This window comes from Sphaerodactylus townsendi, linkage group LG01, assembly GCF_021028975.2.
Source record: "Sphaerodactylus townsendi isolate TG3544 linkage group LG01, MPM_Stown_v2.3, whole genome shotgun sequence".
Classification (NCBI taxonomy): Eukaryota; Metazoa; Chordata; class Lepidosauria; order Squamata; family Sphaerodactylidae; genus Sphaerodactylus; species Sphaerodactylus townsendi.
Window position 1 is genome coordinate 78,777,137 of NC_059425.1, and position 16,636 is coordinate 78,793,772.

A 16,636-nucleotide genomic window follows, 5' to 3' on the forward strand; every position below is an offset into this window, starting at 1 on the left:
TAAGGTAGGATAAGATTATAAGCAGAACCACTGGTCTGCCTAATCCAGAATACTGTGTCACACAGAACCAACCAATTGCCCTGGAGGACTAAACAAATAGGTTACAGAGGTCGAAGCCTCCATACAAAACAAAAATCTACACAGAAAAATAGGTGCTAGGAAAAAAATGTACAAGTTTATCTTTCTACCAGATACACCATTTTAAGTATTTATATCCTGCCTAATATCCGTAGGCTTAAGACAGATAACACAGCAGCAACTTGACAGGATACCTGAACAGCATAACAGATAATCAACAAGTTTGTTTGCTTTTGTATTCAATATTTTTTTTTAAACACAGGTTAAATTCCTACTTGCAAGGATGTTTATTGTATGCACCAGGATTCTATCATGTAAACTCCCATCATCCTGAAGTGGTATAATAACCCAGATACAAGTCTGCTACCTCCAGAAGAACAAGGTGTCAGATTCTTATGGTTTTTGTGCTGTTCTTCATGTGTATAAGCTGCAAACACACAAAGCAGCAACACAAGAACAATGATAGACAATGAGATATAGCAGCTGGGTATGCTCATACACACTTAAAGGAGACTGAAGACTGCCTCCTGTTCAAAGAACATGTTCTGATACTGCAAAAGAGATGAAACCCACTAAAATGGCAGACTCCAGGCAAAGCCCCACTGCAAAGTATCAGTTGTCACTGGAAAGGTGCCAAATCAGCTCAGATGTTACTTGTTTCTGCATGTTATTGCTGCTCAGGAGACAGGTCAAAGAACTCCCTATTGGAGAAGGGAACTGCTACCTTGTGAACAACTGCCTTAGTAATTCACTGCCTACTGCCCAAAGCAACAACTGTAGCCTTTGTTTTAGCCTGTTCTTATTCCAGTCTGGGGACTCTGCATACCCTGAAAGATGTCACAAAAACTTATGCCCCAAGATAGTGTGCACATATGTTTTGCAAAGACATCTTCTAGTTCTGTTGAATAAGGTTAACAACTCCATCACATTAAGTTACAATAACTTGGTGATCAGCCATCAATCCATTTTGGGTTTGCCCAATTAAAATAAAATACTGGGGGGAGGGGGGATTCCCACTAACCATTCTCTACATGTTAGGAGCAGTTCTTACTTCCATTTGACCTGCGTTCTATCAACTCAAGCCACTTAGGTGATCATCTTGGGTATATGACATGAAAAGGCTGCATAAAAAATCAGCAAGCCTTCTCAGTTCACCAGTAGAGCTCCTTTTCTGCCCTCTGGAACTGTGGGCATCAACTTACTTGAAGAGCTTACACCTCATCACTCCAAAGCTATTTATTATTTATACATACTTTACAGATACCAAGTTCCTTTGCAACATCCAGTATTGGTCACAGGAGTCAGACAATGAATTTCTTCCCACCACCTGACAAAAGGTATAACTCTCTAAGGCCCTTTCCGCACGGGCCATTAACGGCGGCTTGGGGACGGCAAAAACGCCGTCCCCAGGCCGCCGTTCGCACAGGGGGCGCAGCTGTGCCGCAGCCGCGCCGCCCTCGCGCCGGCCGCCTGTCCCCACGCCGGCGTTTCCCCAGTGCGCTCGGAAGCGCACTTGTTGGGGAAATGCCGGCTGGAAGCCGCTGCCGTGCGAACGGCAGCGGCTTCCAGGCACTTCCCCACCCCCTCGCTCCCTGTACTTACCTTGTCCCTGGGCCTCCGGTGCGTCGTCGAGGCCTGGGGACACGCCCCCCCTGCCCTGCACCGCTGGAGCAGGCGCGCAGGGCCAGGGGGCGTGTCCCCAGGCCTTGGCGGCGCGCCAGAGGCCCGGGGACATGCCGGGTCGGCCGGGTGCCGGTGCTCCGTGGCGCCGGCTGCCCGGCTCTTTCTAGGACCGTCCATGTGGACGGTCCTAGCGTCGTCGGGTCGGCGTCGAGTACGCCGACCCGGCCACTTCCGCATTTGTGCGGAAACGGCCTAAGACTGTAAACCTATGACTGAAGAACACCAGATTTCAAGTGGGAACACACACGACTAAATGCTCTTCCATTTAAAAAAGAAATCCTCCACACAAGAATATAGGTATGCCATGGAGAAAAACTGAGACAGAACCCTCCCACCTGAAACCTAGTTTTCACCATAGAAGAACATTAAATAGAACGTTCTGGCAGAGGTTTATCACCTCAATGATGCCAATGCTGAAAATGCACTCTCTTGTTTTCACACCAGACTCCCTGCATATTTCCTTCCATCTGGCATATTTCCTCCCACCTCTAGTCTCTCCGGTTCACCAACGGGAGCTCTATTCTTTGTTTACCAGTGGCAAAACCTATTAATCACCCACAGGTGTTTCCTCAAAGCAAGCAATGAAGATTGCTGTTTGACTGAACCTTCTTGCCCCTCTCAGTTTTCACCTACAAGTTTTGCCAAATTTGTAAGAACCCTGGGAAGAGCACAGCTTGTAGACCCAAAAAGTCCCCCATCCTCTCAGTCAAAAATCCACTAACAAGTTGATAGCTGGGCTTTATAGTCACCTGTGGCAGCTACAACCTCTTTACTAACGCAGTCATCTCAGCAAAGCAGCATACAAAAAATGTCTAAGCAAATTGCTAAGGAACTGGAATTGAGCTTGAAATGCCTTAATTTAAATCTGATTAATTTCAGGCTTGTTCATGCAATCAGGAATGCCCAAAGTTGATACAGACATAAGTGCTTAACAGTTGCTATCCCAATGCTGTAAATCTAAATCTAGACAAATAAGAAGTTGCAGGCTGCTTTCTATCACACACTTTACTCCCTATTTTGGACTGTTCATAGAACTCCTGTGTTTGCACAAAACTATGCACTCCAATGGCTGTCAAAGGGAACCATTCCACTTTTATCAGGAATGATCAGCTTTTTCATCCTGGGGGTCAGATTCTTCAACTTTCAAACTGTCTGGAACTACAGCCCTGACAACAATACCTCTTTCATCTTCCACAGCACCTTAAGAAACTCCAGACAACAGGTGGAAGAAGTTTGCAGGACTTCTCTCCTCCAGCTAACATATAATCCTCCCTGCATAAAATTAAGAGATCATTCCAGAACCCTCTGGAGTGAATTCTCACTGTCCGGTGGGAGGGGCATCTGTCAGTAAAAGAAAAACAGCACCTTGTAACTCACAGTTTATGGAGTGGTTCCTATGGCTCCCTATGTAAGCTGTTGACTCTGAATGACTGCATTTCCAATAATACACACTGATTCCTGGATAAATATGCCGGGGAAGCAGCACTAACCAGGTCAAAAGCAGCACACAAGGAGATTCTTCTTATCTAGCAGGTCTCTCAATTCCCACTAGAAAAGGCACTTACCTGAAAGGAGCCCCATCTACAGAGCAAAGAGGAACAGGACAAATTCTACAATAAAACTGCTGGGTGGGAAAGAGTTGGAGGGTATAGGACAAAATGGAGGGGTGAATAACTTGATCTACCATACTAACTGCATATACTGTTTCACACAATCAACCTACATCAGTATGAGAGAAACAAATCAATACTTCATGACTTTGGACAAGTAACTTCTTTGAAACAGAAACAGCAAAGCACTTAAATTAAGCCACATCATGGAGTGGGCATTAATACATCCAGAGACTGCAGAAGTAAGGGCAAGAACACTCTGGCCACTACCACCAGCAAGAGGTTAAAGAGTCATTGAGAGGCAGCACTCCCCCTCTTCTCCCCAGCCATCTCAGTGAGAAGACCAGCCATCAAGAAGAGAATGAGCAGTCCCAGAGACATTGCTTCCATTTTACTGTCAAACAGAACTAAGCTCTGCCCCAGAGCCACAAAAGCTAGGGAAAAGTTATTCTGACCTTTGTCACCACTACAGACATAATACCATTGGGAGATTGCATCCAGTTCCCAGGAAGAATAGCAGCAAAAGAAGATGAGCTTGGCCCTCAACTGGTTAGATTTCTCAATTCATTGTGACACTGGCTAACATCTCCTTCCCATAACTTTTCCCTTTGTTCCCCTTCCCATTTCTTTTAGGGCAAGGACGATATTCTTGAAGGATGCAAGTCATTTTTGGTCTAAAAAGCAGGATTAATAATAATAGCAGCAACTAAAATACACAAAGAAGTTGATGAAGGAAAATACAATGGATTAGTAAAAGACTTTGACAAACAATATGCTGTATTATGGATGAATAAATTGTGAGGACTATTTTGTGGGATTCATTGTCCTTTGATACAGTTATTACCTCTAAGTATATATAACTGAGTTTTTAAAAGTTTTCCTCCTGCATAATTATATATCAAAAAATAAGAAGTCAGCCATTCAGTTTTTCAGCAGAGCTTAAACTTGGAAAGGAGGACTATAAGCAAAATTCATTTGCATCTCTAGATCACTGAGGATTATGGTTCCATCTAAACACACAAACACATACTACCTCCAAGAACAAGCTACTGACCACTTTACCCAAATAGCTACTACACTTCATCTTAAGCACATTTTGCTACACAAACTTCTTATGACTCTACATTTGTTTGAACGTCAGATGTCTGCAAACCTGATTTGTAGATCACATGACAAATTTCTTAGATGCAATCTTTTATAAGTACAATACTTTCTGAATACATGAAATCACCTTTCAATGCCCTTTTTATACACCGAACTCTGACAAAGTTTCCACTGATGAAGCATTAATGAAAATCACAGCAAAACTGAGGCCGTTTCCGCACGGCCCAAATATGACGCCTTAGGTACGGCAAAAATGCCATCCCCATATGCTCGGCCACAGGCGGGCGCTTTGCTGAACGTAACGCGCGAGCAGGTGCTGACCTGGCTTCCCTTCACCTCCCCCAGGGCAGCGTCAGGCCGCCCCAAAAAACCTCCCTCCTGGAGGGAGGTTTTTGAAAAACAGCGTGTTCCCGCCAGCATGGTGTGAACGGCACCACCGGGAACATGCTGTTTTCCCCTGCCGTTCTTCTTTATTCTGCTTCCGTTATCCTGCGTTGCCGTTCAGCCGATTGTTGAGATTCTCCTCGCTGTCCTCCGACCCCTGGAGGTCAGAGGGCAGCGTGGGCGGGTCTTAGCAGTCCAGCAGGGCGACGCAGGACGACAAGGTGAGTAAGGGGAAGAGTATGCGTTCGGAGGAGCCTCCCGCTGCCGCCTTATGGGGCCAAGCCGCGACGCCCCCGGCTTATCGGGCTCTGACCCTCCACCAGCAGGATTCCTGCCGGTGCAGGGACGCCCTTTCCGCAGTGCGGAAAGGGCCTGAGATTACATCTTTTGTATCTACATGATCTAGTATTAAAGGAGGCAGTGCTTTCCATATTAGAAAAACATTATATTTCATTGAAAAATGGTGTGCCTCTCCATTTCATTTTTTTCACTCCATCAGTCATGCAAAAGTTCATGTAAATTACACCAGTTCCAGTATTAATTGCACTGTCCCTTAGAGCAATTTTTCATGTTTAAGAAATGAACTAACTTGTATAGATGTGAAAGTGATGCTTTAAACTTTCTTTCACGTCGCAGACAGATTGAAGCCTGGACAAGAAGCAAAACTGGTACTAAACAGTGTTTGTTCTATTACCTGTTTAATCTCTCTATTGCTTTTAAGACAACTGAGCCAGTGACTCCTGATTTTTTAAATCATTTGCAAGCATCCTAAGTGTAACTGCTATATATGAAAGAGGCAGGACAACCACTTAATATAAAAGATCCCTACTGACATCTCTAGGTGGGGGTCAATGAACAACCCAACTTCTTCTCATCAACCCCTACATCTCTCTCAGAAGTCCAGTCCACTCATTTCTTTTTTAAAAAAAATCAGTATTCCTTATACCGTTTGAGGGCAGGGCAGTCAATAAACAGGATTATGGGGAGCTGTCTCACTACAGTCTGTATTTAGGATCCACTATCTCTAAAGCTTCAGAGGATCCAAACTTAGCCAAATCATTTCAATTCACCTTTTCTATTGACAAGGAATTGAAGCACTTTCAGTACTGTATAACAAAACAACATGACATGTGTCAGGGAAAGTTGTAGAAGAATCTGGGAACAGGAAAAATGAAATAGAAGCAGAAAAGTGTGCACAAAAGTTCAGTTTCTAATCCAACACCTCGTCTTGAAACTAAATTCTTACATCCACAGTGACAAAATAAATGCCACAATTTAGTTTATAAAACATATCTCTTAGACTCTAAAACAGAACGAAATAGCCTAACAAATTATCATTTACTTATTTAAAATCCAAAAATTATTATTTTCAAGAGAATGCAACCTTAAGTCTGACCTCCAAAATAGTTCTAGAACAGCCAATAAACTAGCATAAGCCGTTTTCAGTCACAGCACCTAAAACAATCTGTAATGTGCTTATATTTAATGAAAAAAATATTTTTACTGAAAGAACAATTATCTTACTAAAATATTTCCACGAAAATTCATCTAATCATTAGTGTGGAAGTGAAATGGCTCCCATTATTATCGATATACCTTCAACTTCTTATTCTAAATACAAATCTCAAACCTATCATATCCAAATAGGGCATATTGTGCATTTCCCACTTATTTTTAATATAAATTTAGCTTTGCTTCCTGTTAATGGCTTTTTAGCAAAGTTTCCAATTAATCTATGGTCATCAAGTACTGTTTTAAATGGAAAGTCGAACTATTGGATATTATGAAAGAAAGGGGGGAATTAACATTCATGAGCCAAGATGAAGAGGAGGCAGGACATGTCTGAAATGTATTCTTTACAGATGGCATAAGAGCAAAGATCAAAAGACAGACAACAATGGAAGGCAGCTTCAAAGACACAGCCAAAAGGATGGGGAAGTTGCACTCAGACATAAGCAGAACCAGCTCACACAGAAACAACTTCGATGCGGTAAGACAGATCAAAAAGAGTGATGTGTCTGCAGTGGGGAAGAGAAAGCACTTTTAAAATAACTGGAGAGCATTGCTTTAAATGGAAATCTGAACAGATGTTGTCATGCTGGACACAAAGAATAAAGAAACTAAAAAAGTGAAAAAGAAAGAGAATGCTTCAGTCATCCTATCTTTTTTTGGTTAAGGAGCATTCAGTTCAGGGACTATACAGAATTCTCAATAAGCACAGTAAATAGTTCACTCCCAAAACATGCAATGCTAAGACTGCAGGTTTGTTTTCACAATGTCAGTACAGTAATCTTCACCACACGAAGTCTTACTGGGATGGTCATGATTTGAAGAAAATAATATAGTAACATATATAATAGGATTCACCAGTAATTTCCAAACTGTACCCTAGGAAAGAACATCTAATGTGCTGTGAGAAATTAGAAGTTCCTATGAACTCAAGATATGCATCAACTTCAGAGACTGCCTATTGTGCTTCTCTCAGGGACATATCAAGAGAAAATAGCACCCAGGGAAGCACTGAAATTGCGCTCTCTCCCTAAAACAATGAATGCTTTTTTTTCCTGGTATCTATAGATTTACTACATGCAGCTGAAATCAAAAGCAGGCTATCGTGACTGCAGCAAAAATGGCAACAGAGCTAAGCTGAGAATCCCAAAACAGGAATAATAGCAATCGGCACTTTGACTTCAAGACAGATAAATAAAACTTTTGTGCACAAGCCAATTTAACTAGAACAGCCTGGCAATCTGGTGGGTTACACACAGATTGCCAACTGGGAGAAGGTTTGGTGGGCAAAGGTGAAATATTCTAGAAATCAGTCCTTTATAATGTGCATATGTTTACATAATTAACCTATGTAACTAGGAAAGAAGTATTCCTCCCCCTTCTGTGTCTGTGACATTTGGACGATTTTTCTACATTTTCTGTTCGAATTCGTGAAGTTTCAGTTTCCTAATCTCTTCCACTTTCCTCCTCTAAAGCTGTTTCCACAAGTCTCTGGCAGTCTCCAAAACCTTGCAGAAGAGGAGCCATCACCAGAAAAAGGAATTTGAGTCTGCGGTGGCCTCAGTGCTTTCAAATGAATTCCTGTGTATCTTGTCAGACTAGGTGCTATAGATCAACCTAATGCAGGACTTGCAACAAGTGGATTTTTTGACGCATAAGTGATTGCTGCCATAATAGCTGGCTAATGCTGTTTTAGGATTGATTTCTCTCGGATTTAAAAAAAGGCTGCTTTTTACTGGCCTGTGTGGGTGTGAAATGTCTTTGTGTTATACCTGGCATATGAACTGTAAAAAAGCATACATTTATGTTATGTACAGATACAAGCAGTGACTAATATAAGACCTACGGCACGTTTTATCTGTAGTGTGTTCTTGGGAACCCAGAAATATCAACAACCCCCCATCCCAACAACTATCCGTGAAAGCCAGTAAGCACTGTAGCCCACAAAGAGCATTTCTGATGAGAGCTTCCAGAAATGATTTCATAATTTTTTGGCTTGACATACCTGATCTAATATGATTTTCTACTTTTCCCTACATATCAACAGCCAAGTATTGTCTGTTTTAGTGTTCTGCTGTAAACACTATTTTGAGTTCACTGTTAGGTATTCAGCCTATAAAATGGTACGTTAGGTACCAATTTAACCTCACTTCTTTACAAACTTTAAACTGGCACCAGCTTAAGTGATATTCTACAACTAAATGTAAGAGTCTCAGTCAAGAGTACACCACAAGTCAGTAGTTTAAGATACCCAATTACCTAAGCCAAATTCCAGTAACGTATCTAAGATGCATGAAAGGATAAGTGCCCTGTTACAACATGATTCTTGCATGTGGATTCAGAAAAACAGAATTTGAAGAGGGCATTATATTTTATAGCAATGATACTCCAAACAAAATGGAATACACTAAAAACAATTACAGATTTTAGTTTGGTGTATTAAAACATGATCAGCATTCTGCAATTTGAGATGCCTGCACTATTTCTGACTGTAGTTGTAGAAAAGTAGAACTTTGACAAAAGGGCTCATTCCGCACATGCAGAATAATGCACTTTCAAACTGCTTTCAGTGCTCTTTGAAGCTGTGCGGAATAGCAAAATCCACTTGCAAACAGTTGTGAAAGTGGTTTGAAAACGCATTATTTTGTGTGTGCGGAAGGGGCCAAGATGATGTTCCTATGGAACAGTGATATGCAATGGACTTCCAGGAATGGGTTCTGGACCAGAGAGGCATTGCACTCGCTCGTGTGACCAGCGGAATTTTTGCCTACCTATGGTCGACAGCGAGGCATTGCACTTGGCTCCCGTCCGTCAAAAGCTTGGCCATCACCCTGGATCCAGCATTATCGCTTGAGGCCCAGATGACTCATACAGCCCGCGTAGTGTTCCATCATCTGCGGGAAACTGGCCCCGTACCTCTCCTGTACAGACTTAGCCATAGTCATCCATGCAATGGTCACCTCCAGGTTGGACTATTGTAACTTGCTGTATGCTGGCCTGCCTTTGACTGTGATCCTGAAATTGAAACTCATACAACCTGCAGCAGCTAGACTCCTTGCAGGCTTGTCTAGCCGGGACCGGATCACTCCAGTCCTATACCACCTTCATTGGCTGCCGGTTGAGTTACGGGTCACGTTCAAGGTGTTGGTTTTAACCTTTAAGGCTATAAATGGCCTTGGGCCTGCATACTTGAGGGACCGCATCTCCCCATATTGCCCCGGTAGGACCCTCCGATCTTCAGAGGAGTTCCCATTAGAGGTCCCTGGCCCAAAACATGTCTGACTGGCCTCAACTAGGGCCAGGGTTTTTTCAGTCCTGGACTCCCTCTGGTGGAATAGGCTCCCTAAAGAGACCAGGGCCCTGCGAGACTTAACGAGTTTTCGCAGGGCCTGCAAAACAGACCTGTTCCACCAGGCATTTGGCCAGTCGGGCTGAAGTATTTCCCGGCCTCCAGTGGGCGGGGGGGGGGGGATCGCCATCTATGTTTCTGTTTTAAATATTGTATAATAGGTTTTAATTTTTGTGTTGTATCTTAAATGTACATCGCCCTGAGCCCTTTGGGGGAGGGCTACTAATAAATCGATAAATAAATAGATAAATAAATAAATAAAAATATTCACTTCTCCCACAAAGATAAGAGATGGCAGAAATGGTTAATGAGCATACATACCTTACAGCCCCTTCTGGTTTCCATCCAAGTAAATCTTGGGGCAGGGGGCGGGGAAAATTATCTGAACAGACTATTTTTAACCTAACCTGTCTTCTACAGTTGCTGTGGCACTAATGTATGTTCTAGGCTCCTCAGAAGAAGAGTAGGGCATGAATGTAACTACAGTTTTATTTTAAAAGTATTATAAGAGGGACTCTAAAAATTCATCACTGCTTGGATCTTCAGTTCCTGATCACATCTCCTATTGAGTTTAAAAGTTGCTACTACTTGCAACCAAAGAAGTTATTATACCACTCTGCGGGGGATGGGGGAGTGTTTCCCTCCTTCTCACCAATAATATCATGAATAGTATTACAGAGAAAATACTAGATCCAGCATTTCTACTGGAGAAGTAATGCAGTCCCGAAAAAAGACTTTCTTCCATTTCAGTCTAGCCTGCTCAATGCCCACCCACCCCTATCTTGAAAGAACTGAACTGGCCACCTGGATCCACAGTATGATAACATCAAGACTAGGCTACTGTTATGCATTCTACACAGGTCTTCCCTCTAAGTCAATTCCGACTTAATCAGAACATCGCCACTGGATTATTATGAAGAATTAGGCAGAGCATGCATAGCAAACCCATTCTGCGCTTTGTTGATTGCCCATTAGTTACTAAGTTCAATTCAAAATACTGGCTATCATATACAACACCCTGCATTGCCTTTGAACATCATATCTGCAATACCATCCCTCCAGCTACATTCCACTATAACAACCTCACTCGTCTGAACAGTGCCTTCCGTAGGTACCATCCTGCAAACGGGCAACATCAAGAGTCACCCATAAGCATGCCTTCCTAGTAGTGGCCTCCACCCTGGGGAATGGCCTGCCTGAGGAGGTCAGGAATTCTCCCATACTTCTGGCATCACAATTGTTCAGAAATATGCTTTGGAAAGAAGAAGATACTATTGACTACATTATTATATACTGTCTGTAGCTGTAAGTATGCACCTACTATGTAATTTCTGCAGTATTTAATATGTCATGTTTAAATATCTATGCTTTGTTACACATTTGTTTCACTGCTCCATTTTAGATTTCTGAAATCCAGACCCTATTGAACTGTTTACTGTATGTCCCATCTTGTTGACTATATTTCACTTATACTCTGTAAAACTGTATTGAGTCTCAGTAGAAAGGCAGACAACAAATAATAGAAATAATAAACATTCCTTACATAAGCTCAGTGTAACTATTTTTTAAAAAAACAGCTAAATAAAAGACAGACATGAACATATTATTTTGAGCTGAATTGTACTGTACCTTTTGATAAACAACAGAACATACTAGGTCTTTGACAACAGAAAGGGAGAGATCTTGAGCCTCAATGGTGACAGTCTCTCGTGTGAGACCAATCTGAAGCAGGAAGGAGACCCCATGCACAGAACCCCTAGAGTTCGTGAGACTTGGTGTGCTGAAGCTGCCATTGGACAGCTGACCTGAGAGCCCCGATTGTGGACTTGAAGATAATGAAGGGGTAGGTGGAGCAGCATGAGACACAGACGGGGAAAATTTCTGTAAGGTGGAAGGAGAAGATTCGTTCGATGACATCTGACTTAATTTAAATTCGTCAAGACTTTCTTAATAGTAAAGAAAAAATGTAGGCTTTTTTCTTTACCCTGCAATGCTGCAAGAGTAATTTCACGCTTCCCTTTTACAGTTCAAGAAAAAAATCCTCTTGTCTAAGTCATCTTCATTTTCCCTTTCATCTTGTGCATAATAATATTATTTTGGCCAGAAGTTATTTTAATGAAAGGTCCTTTTTACACAGCTTCGGATCAGCTGATCTAAAATACTTTGCCTTTAGCACCACATCCAGATGTTGGGAGAGGCTTACATCATTATGAAAATGTTCTCTTCAGAAACAGACATTGTTTTTTCACACAGGCTCTTCATTCCAGTGCTTTTGAGAACACTTCAGCTTGGCTTGGGGAAAAAAATCCTTCATATTAAAATTACTGTGCTCAATGATCTAATATCACATTCAGAGTTACAATTGATGTTGATACCCTTGCCAATTTGTTTTTCAGATGTGAATGATGTCCTGTGCCTCATGTATTGTCTTTGGGGAAATTATTCTTTTTTCAGACGTTCTTGTTGTAATTCATAGAGATGAGAAAATAAGGTTGCCCTCAATGGTCTCCCAAGTTTTCATTTTTAGAAGGTGTTCATCTGACAAAAGGAAGAAACATTTCTACAAGTACACCTTCAATAAACACGAGCAGCAGATTCACAAGCGTAGTTCGCAGCATTTTGAAATGTATTGCCTAGTGGAAAGGGGGAAAATTGGTTATTTTACATGTACTGAGATTGTTACATAGCACCATAAATGTACACCTTAAAATTAAAAATACTAGACCCACAAATGCTTGTGCTATGGTCCATTTGTATACACTGTATTGGATTCAGATATATTATCCATGCTATACATCCTATCAAGAACCTGATGTTTTTTCTTCTGACTTATACCCAGGCTACATCCATTATAGTATGGCTCACACAGCAACCGATTAAAAAATATAACACATCCCTGTGCTGGAAAGCTGGATGGCACTAAAATAATCATATTACAGAAGTCATAACTTTGAGGGGCAATAATACAAAGTAGGCACTTGTTTGGAACACGTCAGCATTGAACAGGTAAATATTTCCATGCGTAAGAGTTTTCCTTCCACAATAAGTTCAGCTAGAATAATCAAACTGATAATACTGCCTGTAACAATTTTTTCAACAACCACTATATTTTATACTGGTGCTTTCCAAACATTTTTGTAAGAGCACATATGCACTGGAGCATTATGCTTCCAGTTTAATATTCTGCAATAACAGGAAGTGCAGAAAGTCCCAGAAAATGAGGTACCATTTAATTCCTCCACCCACACTCCTCAGCACATGATTGCTACTACATACACACCAATTTCCCCCTTTGTGCAGTACAGATAGGAAACATATCAGGATGAATATGGGCAGCATATATTTGTGTGTACACTAAATTGCACTGACCATGGAAGTGTGTCTTTGTTTAGAATGCTATAATCAGTTTTAAAAGTCTTCATTGCTCAGCTTCTTCTACTACGCTGCTCTAAGCACCCATTGCTGGAATTCTAACAAACCAGTAAAGTGGTTCCTATCACAATAACTACTTACTGCTAATCCTAAAAATCACTGTTCATGCAGAATTAAAAAGCAAAGCTGCCTCCTAGCTTTCTTTCAACTTAAGAATTGTATTTGTCATTTGGCAATTATTTTAATTTTCAGTACTTACCTTAAAATTTTTATTATGCTCAAAAATAGCAAAAAATGGTTTGCCTAAGACAGCATTTTAGTCCTTGTGCTAAAATTTTAGTCCTTTCTGCAGGTCAAGAGAAAATGCAATTATTAAGCACTGGTATTTTAATAACTGCAGTTCCAAGAAGGCTGAGAGTTTAAAGAAAGAGGCAAATCAGCATTTCAAGACTAGAGTCAACAGTGTTGTTTATATAAAAGAATGATCGACAACCCAAGCTGATATAGTGGGAATCATGTCTGATGCCTACATTTCAGAAACTACACATTGATGCCAATCTTATGAGATGAGACACACACCATAACTCAGCTTGAGAAGAGCCAGCGCTATACAACAGCAAATTGTGGGGACAGCAAGGCTACATAAAATGTCTTCCCACATCCACAGTGAAATACGAAAATTATTTGCAGTTCTGCTTAACTCTTATCTCTCCCTAATATTGTTGCTACTCCCATTCCTAGAAAAAAAAGTTTGTAGGACACAAGAGGAAAACCAAGCACATATTACTTTACGAGGTATCTGGCAAAGCAGTATTCTCACAGGAACAGAATCAGTGTTACAGACAGGAAGAAAGCACAAGGCCAAGACAGCAGGTATGTCAAGCCCTGAAGGCTCATCATCCATTTACTATCTGTTCATATATTAAAACAAGAACCACTCATGTGCATTAAATGGCAACGTTGCATAACTTCAGCAGTACTAAAGGGGGGAAAAGTGGCAAATTTAGGTTTCTTTCAAAACCTTTCATGAACTAATAGTAAATCATTGTCACAGCCTCTAAAATATTGTGCACCCCTCAATTAAAAAGATAACTACAGAAAACAGATGCTAAAGAATTACTTTTGTGTTGATGCCAGGAAAATGCCGATGACTCCAAAGGTAAGGGACAATGACAGAATCTTAAATACCAGTAACACTTGTATTGCCCGCAACTTATTACTTAGTGATACAGAATCTTAAACACAGTAGGAAATGCAAATGCAGCAGTTTCTATACAGTGGGCTCATAAATTTGAACCCTGAATTAAAAGGGAAGGGACAATTTGATCCCAACTAGAAGACAGCAAAGAAGTTTTATCAGACTTTCTGAACTGATTGAAAAGTAGTGTGTCAGAAGGTAGGAAGAAAGCTTTAGCAATCTAGTGAGAGAGGACCAGGGCACAGTAACTATAACAGAGGGCGAGAAGCATTTCATTAAAGCTGATATTTCTTTTCAGTTGAGATCTGAACAAACAAATGCTATACAGATTAGTATTTAAAGCATTTATTCTAATACATTCCCATCAGGTTCAACACTAGTCCTTTCATGTCAGCAGCCTGATCTCCTCAGATCTCTCATGTTAAGCAGGGTCGACCCTGGCAATTATCTGGATAAGAGACCACCAAGGAATACCAGGGTAATTACACAGGCGCCTCTGAACATCTTCTGTCTAAGGAGGTTGCTAAGGCACCCGGACGGCATAAAAGTTAACGATAAACAACTTCTCAGTAAGAACTTAAGAAGAAAGGGAATCACACCACAGCACATCAAGCTACACTTAAAGATGATCCGATCTGGGCCTTTTCCCCTTTATTTTTATTATTCACTCGCAATCCAACAGTTCGCCAGGCTGAGAACTCGCTACGGAGGCTTTTACCCGGGACAAAACCTTCGCAGCACCTTGAAAACAGGTTGCAGGTCTGCGGGCGAAGGCTAGCCTCTCACTCCCCTGCCTTCCCACACTGGAGCACGGGCGGGTGACCAGCAACAGGCAGAAAAGGCGAATTGGCTCCTTTCCCTTCCTGATAAAACTGGCCGAGGAAATATTTGTTTCTGAAGGGGAACGGGAGTTTCGGCCCCCGTAAGATAAAGCAGCCTGCACCTAGACGAGACTTCGCTCGAGGCCAGGATGATGTGGCCGGGGCGAGCAACCACCAGTCCAGATCTGGATGCCCTCGGCCTCCCCCTTCGACCACATCTGGATGGGGGGAGTTGCCCTCATGGCACAGGAGGAGGAGGGATGCTCCAAGGAGTGCGCGGCTGCTTCTGCCTCCAGATCGTCCACTCCCTCCGGACCACCACCACCACCCCCACCTCACTCCCGAAAGGGCGGCGTTGCGGGACTGAAATAACTTTTCACACTGTCCAGCTCTGCTTTTCCCCCTCCCCCCTTTCTCTCTCTCAAACCCCCCGCCTCCAAATGCCCGACCATTCACTGGAGCTTCTGGCAAAAGTCCGTCTCTTACCGGGACAGGCAACTTCACACGCATCTCATTATCGCCGCTCCCACTTGGAGCACACACCGAGCGCCTCAGCCGCCAGAGACGGGACAGGAAAGGCATGCTGGGAAGTGAAGTTTTTATCCCCCTCTGTCCCCCAGAGACGGACGACGAGAAGAACTACAGCAACCACTGTGCCGTTGCGGGAGTCGGCCAACGGGGTTGAGGTGGCGCAGGCGCAGGTTGCTGACCAGAGTTTCCGTTACTTCTGGTGCCTGTGGCGGTGGATGTTCTGAACCGCCAGAGCGAGGGCGCGGGGGAGGGGGAGCCGCTGCGGGAGAGTGAGAAGGAGGGGGAGGAGTGGGCGGGGAAAGCCGCGGAGCGCGTGAAAGAAGCTGGTGAACGAGGTCACAAGGGAGCGGGAGGTGGCAACAGGCATCAGCGAACCGCCACCGTGGGGATATAACTGTGGGGCGAAATACGAGCATTTCTTCGCAACGTGCCTGAAAATGCCAGGGGAGATCCACTGTCCGATAGAGTTTTCGCTGTCCGATCTTTCTAGTCTCGCTTGCCGGTCATGTTGTTTGGGCTGCATGGAAAGTTCTGCAAGTAGTTTTCAATTGGAGGGTGGGAGAGGGGAAAAGAAGCAAAAAGCGGACTGCTAGTTAAGAACATAAGAGCCTGCTGGATCAGACCAGAGTCCATCTAGTCCAGCTCTCTGCTACTCCAGTGGCCCACCAGGTGCCATTGGGAGCTCACATGCAGGATGTGAAAGCAATGGCCTGCTGCTGCTCCTGAGCACCTGGTCTGCTAAGGCATTTGCAATCTCAGATCGAGGATCAAGATTGGTATCCATAGATCGACTTCTCCATAAATCTGTGCAAGCCCTTTTTAAAGCTACCCAGGTTAGTGGCCATCACCACCTCCTGTGGCAGCATGTTCCAAACACCAATCACACGTTGCGTGAAAAAATGTTTCCCTTTATTAGTCCTAATTCTTCCCCCCAGCATTTTCAATGAATGCCCCCTGGTTCTAGTATTGCAAGAAAGAGAGAAAAAATTCTCTCTGT

At 42.7% G+C, this 16,636-nt stretch overlaps 1 protein-coding gene across 2 annotated transcripts in view; it reads right to left on the reverse strand.

The window, feature by feature from the left end:
- The window catches only part of PRKD3 (protein kinase D3), a 63,309-nt gene extending 47,590 nt beyond the window's left edge, over positions 1–15,719 (reverse strand). Inside the window, exons 1-2 of one of the 2 annotated variants that reach the window (XM_048484573.1) lie at positions 15,595–15,719; positions 11,347–12,350 (exon numbers count right to left, since the gene is read on the reverse strand). In XM_048484573.1, the coding sequence (XP_048340530.1) occupies positions 11,347–11,634 (288 nt within the window). In that variant the 5' untranslated portion in view covers positions 11,635–12,350; positions 15,595–15,719. Of the gene's footprint in view, positions 1–11,346; positions 12,351–13,348; positions 13,481–15,594 lie in introns of those variants that run through there. The other variant, XM_048484580.1, reaches the window with a different exon arrangement.
- Between the last annotated feature and the right edge of the window lie 917 nt (positions 15,720–16,636).